Below are 13524 nucleotides of genomic sequence, written 5' to 3'. Positions count from 1 at the left end.
ACAGACAGACCACCTTACTCTCTAGAGTTCTTAGAAAAATTAGCCATAACTTGTGAGCCATAATGCGCAATATTGTGCCTGAATCACCACCAACAGCACCCAAGGGCCCAGCACCCTCATTACCACTAGCATGGGAGCTACTACCTCCAGGGTCCATCCTGAAAAGACAATAAACTTAGCTTAGGACCCTATTACCATAATATATCATCTAACTAGTATATTATATCCTTAACTAATTCATCACCCCTGATCTTAATTCAAGGTTCAATCCTGAAACCTAGATACCCAACCCGACAATAGTTTACCATGGCTTTCTTGAAATCGTCACCTCGGGAAAGACACACAAACCATCACGGAAGTCCTGCATTTAGACTACAAAAAAAATCTCATATTTCCTTATCCTATATTCATATTATTACTGCTGCATTATAGAGTCTATAGAACCTAGTATTATAGGCTATGATACCAAAACTGTAACAACGTGCTTTATTTACTACATAATTAATTACATTAAATACCCTGTTACCATTAACGTAAAGCATAACAAAGTCAATCTGAACCCGTGGGTAACAGGGACACACCTGCCATACACAGCGGAAACCTAGGCAGCAGTGATTATAAATTTCATTCATCCAACTATAAAATACAATATATCTGAGTTATCTACATTCCACCATGTTACTGTATATATACAATCCTCAAAACATCAAAAGATAAAACTAAGATCTTACATCAAAAACCTATTGATCCTAGTTCAAAAATTCACCCTCCTAGCGGGGTAGTAATATTGCCTCAATGGAAGGCTCGGTCCGCTTGTCTTTATGGGTTTCCTAAAATGGTTTAAGTTAGGGTGAGACACCTCTCAGTAAGGAAAATAAACTAAAAACAATTGTGTGGCGACATGAATATTTGTGTGCTATAATAAATATGCAGTACATGTCACATGCTTGAAAACACTAATAATATCATAACTGAATAAACATACAATTCTATAGTTTTACTAAATCATATTGTATTTCACGGTTCATAAATCATCTGATATAACTAGTAATTCTAAAATTTACCCAAGATGAATAGCTAGTTGATGTCATGTATTATTCCCCATGACGGGTTGTGTAGCCGAAAGGCGGGACCCGACAATGGTTGGCCAACCATTGCTGAGTCAAAAATGTCTGTAAGTATGATGGGCCCGCCACACCCTGGTATAAACTGCTAGGTGGACGTCTACAACTTTACACTGAAAACCACATCATCTATCCATCTCTCACCCCCTTTACTAGCAGGGGCAGTTAACACAAGTCTGAACTGTATAGCTACAGTACCGTACTCTTGATAACTAATCTGAACTATCATCCGAGTTTATTATAACATATAGTACATGATAATATACCGTTTTAACATAAAAATACTGATAGCATTTTCTGAATTTTTTCATAACATAAATAATCACGGTCTTGCGTTGGATACATACGTACTGCGGCCTTGCGCCGAAAACATGCATAACTGCGGCCTTGTGCCGGCTATCAATCACGGACTTGCGCCGAACATATCATATATATTGATTTGAATAAATGTACAGTTTATCATATATTCTGAAATCATAGTTTACTATATTATCATGTTATTCCTGAAAATAACTACAAGCATGCTTTTTCTGTAAATCTGACTTAACATAATATAATATACCTGAAATAATATTCATGCCACACATACAAAATAAAACATGAATTTTGTTCTGAAATCACATTTCCTGACATTTTATACTATATATATATATATATATATATATATATATATATTCCTATGTAATAACAGTATTTTCCCAAATGTACATTTTCCAAATATATTCATACATAATACATGCTTTCTGAAAATTAATCTGCTATTAAATAATAATATTTTTCATGAAAAATTACTGCTTTAGTTTACTCACTGACCTGACTACTAGAAAACCCCTAAAATGACTAGTCCTGCACCCGCAGGATTCCCAGAACAACACCCTGAAAACAATATTTCCCTGAACAAAATTTCAGTATTTTTTCAAATACTACTTTTTCTACAATTGTAAGAAAGTCAAATACTTAACATAAAGTCTTACCCTGAATTTGGGATGGAGTCCAAGTTAGCCCCACCAACAATTTACTCTGGCAGACTTGAAGAGAACTTCCCCAGGAGTAGTGTGGCGGTTTCAGATTGTCGATCCGGCTAAGAACGAACCCAAAATCTTAGAGAGGAAGGATAAGAACCGAAGAGGAGAGAAAAACAATGTTTTGTATGAAAAATCTACGCTGAAATCCAAGTTTAGGGCTAGTTATACTCTTGCCTTTGTCGACGAGCCACGTCACTTCGTCGACGAATGCTTATCCCTCGTCGACGAAATTCATAACTAAAAATGGCCCCTTGGTAACTTCTCGTCGATGAGACGCGTGTCCTCGCCGACGATCCCATCAAGCGTGTTCACATTCGTCGACGAGACCCTTGTTGAATTCCAAATTCAATTTCCTTCTCTCTCTTTTCCCTTATTATTTAATTAATATAATGCACCGAGTCTCTACATGTGTGCAATATCTTATTTAAATCAAATGTGTGTATGCAAATAATTTTGACATTAAATAAACATTCGTACACATGCTTAAATTAAAGTATAGGAATTTAAATAAGATAAAAAAGAGCGACACCAAATTTATTATCGAGGTTCAGCCAAACTAGCATACTTTCTTGCTTTGGGCATACCCCTCAAGAATTCCACTATACCTGCTCACTTAACCGGGTGGAGTAAAAGTCTTTTACATCTTCTCTTTACAGGGCGAGGAAAACCCCAGTTCAATTTTCGGGCTGAAACCGGTCTCACTTACGGGGCTGAAACTTCCCAGTTCAATTCCAAACTGAACCAAACCAGTCTCATTTACGGGGTTGAGACTCCTCAGTTAAATTAATGAGATGAACCCAACCATTCAATGAAACATTTTTGTACATATAATAATGCTTCTGAAATACAAGTAAAAATGTACACAATAAAGCTCTAAAATATATGCACTCTCTTATGATATGATTTGAGCTTAGTAGAGTAAATGATGCGTTTCTAAATAATCAATGCATAAATATATGTATAAAAATATGAGTATTATGTTCTGCTATAAATATTTTTGCAAATAAAGAACATTTGAGAATCTAGGAATTTAAACTAAATAAAATATTTGTACTATAAATAATTTCTCCCAAAATATTTATCAAATAAATAAGTGAGAAAAATCCAAGCAATACTCTCAAAAATTGATTTTCAAAAGATAATAACAAGTGAGAGTATATGCATGTAAATACAAATAAAATGCCCAAAATAAAACTCTCTTTAAAATGATTTTGAGATAAAACAAGTGAAAGAGAGTTGGAGAGATTTGTTTCAAATATTTTGCCCCAAAAGAATGATTTAAACAATAAAAAATATTTTGGAGGAATTTTGATTAATAATGGATTAGAGAGAAGATTTGGGTTAATCAAAGTTGCTAATCTGGAGTTATGGGGGAGTATTTATAGAGTTTGTAAAAATTATGACCGTTAGAGACACGAAGGTCATTTTAGAAAAATATTAATGATGTTTAATTAAAAATAACCTTGTTTATCGGAGATAATAAAATTTAACAACCCGAGAGGCTCAGTCAACCGTACATGAGGTTCAGTTGACCAAGTGGTTGCATTCGGTGGATAGGGAGAAATTTGAACTGAAAGGATGATCGACAGGACATGAGGGCTCAAGGGTGATTTTCCAAATCCGCGCAGTTTGGTCGACCAGATCAATTTGAACCATGAAGTTTGGTCGACCGGGCGGGGTTCGGTCAACCAGGGCGTTGCCCATATAGTCTTGGTCGGTCGATTGGGAGGTCAACTTGTTGACCGGAGGAGGTTCGGTCAATAAGGTCTTGCTTGTATATATCTAGTCGTTCAACCAACACGTCAACCTGTTGACCCGGTGGGGGTTCGGTCGACCGAGGATCTCAGTATAACTGAGTTCGGTCGACTGAACATGTCATTCTTGGGCATTTTGATCCTATTTCACTTATAATGTTGTCCCTATACATATAATGATTAATTTTAAGGTAATAAGAAACATTTTCATGCAATATTCAAGGTCCGAAGGTCAGTTTAAGGCCTTTGATAAATAATCCTAAAAATTTGGCATCAGTCGACCGAAGAGTGCCCTAAGGTCATTCAGTCCTTATGTTCATTTGAGCATTTAAAACATAACAAGATGTATGCATTATTACAGATCAAATATAAAAATAAATGCATATACAAGTAACAACGAAGGTCTTCTTTTTCTTCTTTGCTCTTAAATCTTCATGGAAAATGTCAGGAGAGTGTGAGCTTTATATTCTTGCTGGCATCCATTTTCGGTATCTTATGTTTGTGCTGAAATGAAAATTTGTTCACACACTAAATGTACGCATAAGATATTGGTGCTTTGTCAGCATTATAATAGGGATGAGACTCAGAAAGTCAAATGTTTATCTTTATTTTTCGAGTTTTTTTCGATTTTATTATTAAAAATATATAAAATATCAAATAATACTCTGATTGGGAAAAAATTTCCCAAAGTAATGCTGACGTAATCTCGCAGCTTGATGCTGCGAGATTTAAACCGATAGCCGCTGCAAAGACGGCACGTGCGCAGGAGGGAACCAAATCTCGCAGCTCCAAGTTGCGAGATTTAAAGAGAGCAGCCCGTTAGAAATCAACGCGTGTCGCGTAAAGGGAGAAAATCTCGCAGCTCTAAGCTGCGAGATTTAAAAGGCAAGCCAGCGACACCTTCCCGAGTTATGCAGGGAAATTACTTGGATGCTGCCGGAGGTGGGTAGTCAGATTAGGTTGCTGCGAGGGGGAGAAGGCTGGAATTCGACGGTGACGAAAGAGGATACGAGCAGCGTGGGCAACGGCGCCGGCAAGGATGGTGAGCGACGACGGCGGCAAGGGGTGTTGGCGACGACGGCAGCAAGGGGTGTTGGCGACGGTGGCGGCGAGGACTGGTTCTGCTTCAAGAGGTGTTGCAGGGTAAGGACGGGGAGGTTGCCTGAGGTGGAGATGCGCGGTGGTTGTGTTGGTTTTCTGGTGTGATCCGGATTTGATAACGACGACAATGACGGTGACGATGGTTGCCAAAGTTGTTTGCAGTCATGGTCGGATCTACTGGTTCGTCGGGTGAGGTGGTGAAGTTGTCGCAAGGGAGGCTGGGCGAGTGGAGCAGGGGGTTGTGGAGCAGAGAGCGGCAGCGGCGGCTATTGTTTCTACGAGTTGCCGAGAGGTGTGGGTTGTCGTCGGAGTTGCAGAGGCTTGAACTGATGGCGTTGGTGACAGCAAGGCTCGGCTTCTTTAAATCTCGCAACTTGGAGTTGCGAGATTTGCTCTCTTCCGCCACGTGTCACCTTCTCACTAGCTGTTCGATTTAAATCTCGCAGCACCAAGCTGCGAGATTTTCTTCCTTCTGTGCCACGCGTCACCTTCCCAATGATCCATCTGTGAGATTACGTAAGCATTAATTTGGGAAATTTTTTCCTAATCAGAGTATTCTTTGATATTTTATATATTTTTAATAATAAAACGGGAAAAAACTCTTATTTTTTCATGCCACGTGTTTGATGTTTGGCGTCTGACAATCTGTAGGTTCAAAGCGGGGTGGGGGCGCAATAGTTCCATCCACATGACCGATCAATTCTTGGCTTTCTAAGAGAGAAAACAATTGGCTCTTCCATATGAGATAGCTGGAAGAGGAGAGTTTGATATTAACCATGTGGATGAGGGTGTTGAAAGGAAGGGGGGTGGATTCGGCAGCCATGGGTGGTGACGACGCTAGTTCGCTGGTTCAGGGAAATGGTAGATTCGGCAGCCATGGGTGGTTACGATGCTAGCTCGCTGGTTCAGGGGAATGGTATGCAGCGATGGAGATTCAGCAATGGCAGTGGGCATTGACGGTAACGGCAGCGGGCGTTGACGGTGAGCGCATCGTGGACGCAGCGCTGACGGAGATTCAGCGACATCAGTGGGCGTTGATGGCGCTGGTTATCGGAGTGCGGCGCTGGTTCGCTGGTTCAGGGAGTGCAGTTCTGGTGGCAGAGTTGTGGGCAAAGGAGAGGTCGGAGGCGGGTTGCTAGTGTTGTGACGGTTTTGAATTTGCGGAGGCCATAGACAGTGTCGCTGACATTGCAATGACTCTGAATCTGCAGAGGCTGGCTGTGACGACGGTTCTACAGTCTTGATTCGGAGTGATTGTGCAGGGTGGTGGCTGGTTGCGGCGACGGCTCCGAGGAGGGAAAGGGAGTCCGTGCGGCACTGGGAAAGATGGGAGAAAAGAAATTAGCTAGGGTTGCGGCAACGGTTCCGAGGAGGGAAAGGGAGTCCATGCGGCACTGGGAAAGAAGAGAGAAGAAATTAGCTAGGGTTGCGGTAGTGGCAGCGGCGCTAAACGAAAATTAGGGAGGATCGTTTAGGCTATGATACCACGAGAAGGTTTGAAAATCACCACTCTTGAAAGTGTTGAGTATTGTTTATTTATATTGAATTAAGGATTGTATGTAATAATTGCATATCAATTACATATTAATTAGAGGACAAATAAATAGAAAGTATATACATAATATTCTCCTATAATTAAGGCAGAGGATCCTCAGGATGATCCTCAACATTGCCAATACTCAGGCCTCGTTGAAATTGGACTTGGTTGGAGTGGGCATTATAAATCCTTGTTTGGGGTTGAGATGACATTCAAATGTTACTTTTTATTTTTGTTCTTGTTTCTTTTTAATCCTTCAACTATTTTAACTCATGGTCTTCTTGCTTTTAGTTTCCTTTGGTCCAGATCAAGATGACAATGTGACATTTAACAATGAGTCCAGCTCAAAGAAATGGATGAAAATCGTTGTCCCTGTGGCAGCAGCAGGGGTGTTGCTCTTGGGCCTTGTCCTATTATTATATGTCTGTGGAAAGAAGAAGCACCAACAGAGAGATGGTAATAGTAACAATTTCACTTAAGCTCCCTTTATTTGGGCAATAAAAATACGAGTACCACCATTATCTTTTTGTTGCATGCACCTGCTCTGACCATGTAGCCACCCTTTTATATCATGTAATTTCTGTTATCTAAAAATGTAAAGCAAATATAGCAGAAAATGGGTGAATTTAGGAATTCCCTGGAAAGAACCATTAGCAATTGTCCAATAAAAAGAATTAGGCTTCAAGTTGTAGCGTATTTTTGTCAACTAATAATTCAAACAACTTATAACTGTTACGAAAAAAATTAAAATGATTTCAATGCTTTGAAGAGCTTCAATAGTGTGATTTTTTTTTTTTTTGAATAAAAAATGGTGATATTTTTGTTTTCATGTTGAAACACAGAAGCCCATCAAGTTATGCCCTCATCTTTAGAGAAACTGTCTACCAATCACCATATGTATGCTGATAGTACAGAAAACACTACAAAGACTGCAAAGCTAAAGGCAAAAAAAATCTGTTACCTGGAATAGTTGCATTAATTTGAGTTTTTTTCTTTTTTTTGCAATCGATTTTTCCAATTTGAAACATATCATATCCCCATCATTTTATTGGAACAGTGAGTGAATACACAAATCTTGTTGATCGTGCCAAAAAAAGTGTGTGATGAATATGTGTTGCTTTATTTTCATGTTCATCTAGTTGGATTGCTTTTTTGCAGGAAAGGTGGGATGCAATATTGAGAGGGAATTTTTGGAGCTACCATTGTTTGACTTTGCTACTATAGTGAATGCTACTAATAACTTTTCCGTTAAAAACAAACTTGGAGAAGGTGGTTTTGGACCTGTCTACAAGGTAGAAATCTAGATGATGAATCTGTGCAACTTGTCTATGTCACCTGAACCATACTCTAGGCACCAACATCAGTATTTGTAGCTGTAGTTTTTTTTCCTCACCATGCACATTGTATATAGAAATGATCATTCTAATGAAATTTTAACCTTTGTTTTGATTAGAAAATTAAAATTTTAATTCATAGATTTTATTAAACAAAGAACATGAGAATTTTTAAAAATATGTTGAATATATGAAAAATTGTGTGCCCTTCTATATAAAAGCATAGATTAAGTGGTGTTTAACATTATCAAAATATTTTGGCCACAGAAATTTTTTTCCAAGCTGCACAATTATATAAAACTTTGAACAATTTTCAGGGTGTGCTTAAAAATGGGCAAGAAATAGCTGTGAAGAGGCTTTCGAAGAGTTCTGGTCAAGGATTAGATGAATTCAAGAATGAAGTTTTGTACATCGTCAAACTTCAGCATAGAAATCTTGTCAAGCTTTTGGGATGCTGCTTTCAAGCAGATGAAAAGATGCTGGTCTATGAATACATGCCTAACAACAGCCTGGATTCTTTTATTTTTGGTTTGACTCTCTTTGAACCCTAATGATTTCACCTCAATTAGTTTTCTTGTTAGTGTTTTCATTACAAAACTCAAAAATATTTCCACCGTGCCTTGGATTATATATTGCTCTTTGGCTGACTGACTGCAGCAAATGATCAATTAAAAGATAGAAAGCAGAATTGGCCTGGCTAGTAGGAGTTTTGAACTTTTTTTTTTTTCCTGCTACATGACTTTAGTGTTCTAATTTCATGGTTACTCTGATATATGGACACAGATATCTTTGTCCATCAGATGTTGATTGTGCCTTGTCAAATGCATCTAATTTTTAAATCTAGGGACATGGGTCGACAATCAAATTATTGAATAATCAGATTGTATTCTTTTGCAGCATAAAGCAATATGAGGCCTCCACAATTCATACTATTGTTGATGTGGTATTCCTCTTGTTTTAATGGGCCCATGTGAGTAGGGAGCATAAATCAAGGAAGACTTAAATGGAACCTCCTATGAAACTGCAAATACATTCTTCCCTATTTATTGACCATGCAAATCGAAAACATGTCCAGGACTAAACATGGAAAAATCACAAGAGGATAGAGTTGTTAACTTAATGTCTTGCTCTTTTGGCTTGCATGTTTTCCACATAATCGGTCTAACATAAAGTACTTTTGCTGCCACACAGTTTCACTCTCTGAAATACTTTATCCATACAGTGTTCAATATATAGTTGCAGCAACATGGATTGACTCAAAAAATATTGGCCAGATGAAAGAAAAGGCAAAGCATTGGATTGGCCAAAGCGCTTCCAGATTATCAATGGCATTGCTCGGGGGCTTCTTTATCTTCATCAGGACTCTAGACTAAGAATAATCCACAGAGACCTTAAAGCTAGCAATGTTTTACTAGACAATGATATGAACCCAAAAATTTCGGACTTTGGGGTGGCTAAAAGTTTTGGGGGAAACGAGACTGAAGCAAAGACAAAAAGAGTCATAGGAACATAGTAAGTATGCCTGTACATGCTACACATGTTTGACAAAATCTGCTTCTCTTGCTTTTATATTCTTTTCATTGGTTGTTGGTTTTCTGCAGTGGTTATATGTCTCCAGAATATGCAATCAGTGGGGTTTACTCAGTGAAATCTGACGTGTTTAGCTTTGGCGTTATGGTTTTGGAGATAGTAAGTGGAAGGAGAAACAGTGGCTTCAATCATCCAGATGACCTCCTTAACCTTATTGGGCATGTAAGTCTTAAGAACTAGTTTTTGGTTTTTTTTTTTTTGTGGAACTACTATTGATAATAATGTTAGGAATTTTTTAGGCATGGAAATTGTATATGGAAGGTAGACCTCTAGAACTAATTGATGCATCACTATGGAACTCGTGCAATTTGTTTGAAGTGTTGCGGACAATCCATCTGGGTTTATTATGCGTGCAAAAGCATCCAAAAGATAGGCCAAGCATGTCATCTGTGGTAGTGATTTTGGGGGGTGAGGGTGAATTGCCTCCACCTAAAGAACCTGGTTTTTTCGATGGAAGTGATCTGCATGGAGCAAGTTGTCTGTTAACGAAGCATGAACCTTGTTCCGCTAGCAAGGTGACCATTACCCTATTGAAGGGTCGATAGAGGACGTTTCATGTTTATATAACATATTTTCAAACAAGGACGATTGTTGTTTAATTTTGTTGATATTAAGCATATTGAGGTTACTATTAGAAAAAGTGTAATGTGTGACTGATTGCTTTTCTTTGGATTACATAATTGATCCATATTTAACTTACATTTGCATAAAATAACTATAAAGTATCTTATATTAGCAAGGTTGATGTTTTTGTAGAGTATTTCAAAAGCCTTTATATAGCTCATCCCACATTGATTGTTCTAGGAGAGTTTGAGCTTTTTTTTTTTTTTTTTTCACTTGGGAACTCTCTTTTGGGTTTGTAAACAAGTATTCAAACTTCCCTATGTGCACACAAGACAAGGACTCATCCATTGATTTCTAGGGAATCCAATTCGAAAACATTTAGTATAGAAACCCCCCCAAGTGGCCGTTCATAAACTTTTGCTTTGACAATTTTGATTTAGATCATTTCTGTTTGTACATATTTTTGTTCACTATGTTATGATCATTGTTTTCTTTTGCAATCTGCATTTGCTACAGTCTGTGTTCATAATATTTTCCGTTCATTGTTTTTGCTGTGGTTTGCCTATTTGGGTTATTGGTCGGAGTTACTCTTGTCTTCTAATCAGCGTGTACACTAATAGAAAAGGTTGTTGTAACTTGGAGGTGGACATCAACATGCCTTTTGCACCATATTGAAGGGGCAACATCTATCCCAAGGGCACCCTAATGTCTATCTATGCACGCCCTAACTGATAAGTTCTCCCTAATAATTTTCCTGCATTTGATTATTAGTCTCTTTTACAACAATATTAGTACAGAATTAGAGTTGGCTAAAAATAAGGAAATTAAAAGACTTTGATATGTTGGAGGAGGGGAATATGATTTTTGACATCTTAATGAATTTTTTTGAAAAGGAAGAAATAATAGATGAGGCAAGAATTCCCTACTCACTTGAATCTATTGGAGTCGTAGAAAGGAAAAATCAATTTTTTTTTAAAAAAAAAGATCAAATCTATGATAATAAGTTCAGGAGCACCAAATAACTTGTGGGGGGAAGCAATACTGTCTTTGTGTCACATTCAAAATTAAATATGTAATGCCCCGACCCTTAATATGGCTTCAGAGTGCTACTATACATATATATCCTATACAAATCCTCAGAAACCAACCATAACTACCCGCCTTAGATAGGGATATACAGGTATTTCATAATGATATGTATTCACATATATTGCGGAAAACATAAACATTCATATGGATTCTAATAAATATACCAGAGTATCTAATTGTTCCTTATCTAGATTCATCCATACGCAAAACATAAATTGTATTACATTCCAAAAAATAAAAATAAAAAATAAAACCCCATGCTGGCTAAACAATCTAGAACTCATAAAAAACTTACGTCAGCTAACTAGACACTACTCTCCAAAGTCTTTCTAGAAGATTAGGACCGATTTCCTGTAATCCCTGAAACAAAGGTTGTAAGATTGGGGTGAGACACTTTTTAGTAAGGAAGAAGATATTACATCAGTGTGTGACTGTATAGTTATATTCTGTTTTGAAAATGGTTATATATATATATTCCTAATAATATACAACCCAACATCATTACAAGTGAGAGTTCCCGATATTAGGGTGCAGTATAAGCCCATACACTGTACAGTCCCTCCGCCCGGTACTCAGACCTGTAACTTTACCCAGTAAAGCGTTTAAATCATGTATATGCATATTTAGAATACCGTCCATCTTAAAACTATCATAACTATGCCAGTAACTCCACGTGGTAAGGGTTGTGCGATAAAAAGCACTAATCGAGCCCTGTTCGTGCAAGTATTGTCAGACATCATAACATATTGCAGTCTGACTTGGCCATCACTACCCTGATCCCTTTTGACCAGTGACCCTTCTTACCAAGCCTACTACTAGGTACCCACACTGAAAATAAACTGCGTGTGGTTGCACTGTACCTCTATTTTGGCAACGGTACTGAGCCTACATAGTATAAGCTTTTTAAGGTTTCATATACTATTGAGACAAGCTGCGGCCCCAATATCATATATATAATTTACATTAAAACATAATCACCTGTGCAATTCCAGTATTTTCATAATCTCATTCATGCATACTTTCATTCATACTGTAGTACAAATCGGCTCGTAACATCTCGATTTTACCCTTTTCTCATACTTGGCACGGTATCTAACCAGCACCTGTTTTCTACTATTTCTGATAACTACGAGGAACCTTAGCCCCCATAGTTCATATACATGCATCTCAAATCAGTATAAAATCAATTCATGTCATACGTCACACTTATTTAGTCAAATATACATCTCATATAGACTGGTTCGTAAAATATCATTTCTGCTGCTATTAAGAGTTTCAAGCATCTCCTACTTTAGTATTAGTGCAAATAAAGTAATTTAAGAAATTTGAAGATCATATGTCAAAAACCCCATTTTTTTGCCAAAACTGTAAAATCATCAAAAATCGTAAGAATCGGAATTTATACCTTGTAAAACTTTGCAAATAACCAGTCCATAAGTACATATAAACATAAGCTACATATCTTATGGTTTCTTTTTCTAAAAATACTTATGTAAACAAATCCCTTTAATATTATTCAATCTACTACACATCTACCTAAACGAAAACGAATTTAGATCCTTACCTCGATTTTAGGAAAAATCCCGAAAATCTTCAAAACGACGATCTGATCCAGTATAACTGTAGAGTTTCCTCCCCTGATCCATGCAAAAACTTTCGATCGTAGAAACAGATGACGAACGACGAAGGATGGTAGAGAGAGAGAGAGAATTCGCTGGTTCTAGAGAGAGAGAGAGAGAGAAAAAGCTTTTGGGTTTTCTTACCTCTTAAGCAACCAAAGATGATATTTATAGAGCCTTTAACTGAGTCAAATTTGTCAGCGAAGCGGCGCCTTCCTCGATGAACCACCTGGATTGTTCGTGGATGAAGCTCTTCCTTCGTCGACTAACCCCATCTGGATTTTTTCTTTGGTTCACTCGGTATTTCTTCGTCGACGACGCTTTAAATTTCTGTGACAAAGAACTTAAGGGACTTCGTCGACAAATATATTGGCTTCATCGACAAACCATGCTGAAATCCCTTTTTTACCATTTTCTTATTTATTTTCCTTATTTACGGGTTCGGGTCTCTACAAAATACCTTATAAGAAAATAGAGAAACCACCTTATGAGCATTAAAAAGGTTACAACCCCAATTCATCTATGTTTGTACACATTTTTCTATTCACTATGTTCTAATCGTTGTCTTCTTTTGCGTTCTGCATTTGTTGCAGTTTGTGTTTGATCATAATATTTTTTGTTCATTGTTTTTGCTATGGTTTGCCCACTTGGGTTACTGGCAGGAGCTACTCTTGTCTTCCAATCAGCAAGTGCATACTAATAGAAAAGGTTGTTGTAACTTGGAGGTGGACGTTAAAAAGCCTTCTGCACCATATTGAAGGGGTGACATCTATCCCAAGGGCCCTTA

At 37.6% G+C, this 13524-nt stretch overlaps 1 protein-coding gene across 3 annotated transcripts; it reads left to right on the top strand.

Annotated features, from left to right (window-relative positions):
• Positions 1-5705: 5705 nt before the first annotated feature.
• LOC131152110 (G-type lectin S-receptor-like serine/threonine-protein kinase SD1-1) lies at positions 5706-10164 on the top strand. Of its 3 annotated transcripts, XM_058103761.1 has the most exons (7): positions 5706-6498; positions 6833-6997; positions 7700-7833; positions 8193-8403; positions 9150-9387; positions 9477-9627; positions 9705-10164. In XM_058103761.1, exons 1-7 carry the CDS (start codon positions 6483-6485, stop codon positions 10008-10010), a joined length of 1221 nt encoding a protein of 406 aa, XP_057959744.1. In that variant the 5' UTR covers positions 5706-6482; the 3' UTR covers positions 10011-10164. The 3 variants fall into 3 exon arrangements, with proteins under 3 accessions (XP_057959744.1, XP_057959753.1, XP_057959760.1); XM_058103770.1 differs by lacking the exons at positions 5706-6498; positions 7700-7833 and having other exon boundaries at positions 6837-6997; XM_058103777.1 differs by lacking the exons at positions 5706-6498; positions 6833-6997; positions 7700-7833 and having other exon boundaries at positions 8275-8403; positions 9098-9387.
• Positions 10165-13524: the final 3360 nt, after the last annotated feature.

This window comes from Malania oleifera, chromosome 1, assembly GCF_029873635.1.
Source record: "Malania oleifera isolate guangnan ecotype guangnan chromosome 1, ASM2987363v1, whole genome shotgun sequence".
Classification (NCBI taxonomy): Eukaryota; Viridiplantae; Streptophyta; class Magnoliopsida; order Santalales; family Ximeniaceae; genus Malania; species Malania oleifera.
Note: the sequence above shows the minus strand (reverse complement) of the source record. Positions and strands in the feature narration are given on the sequence as shown.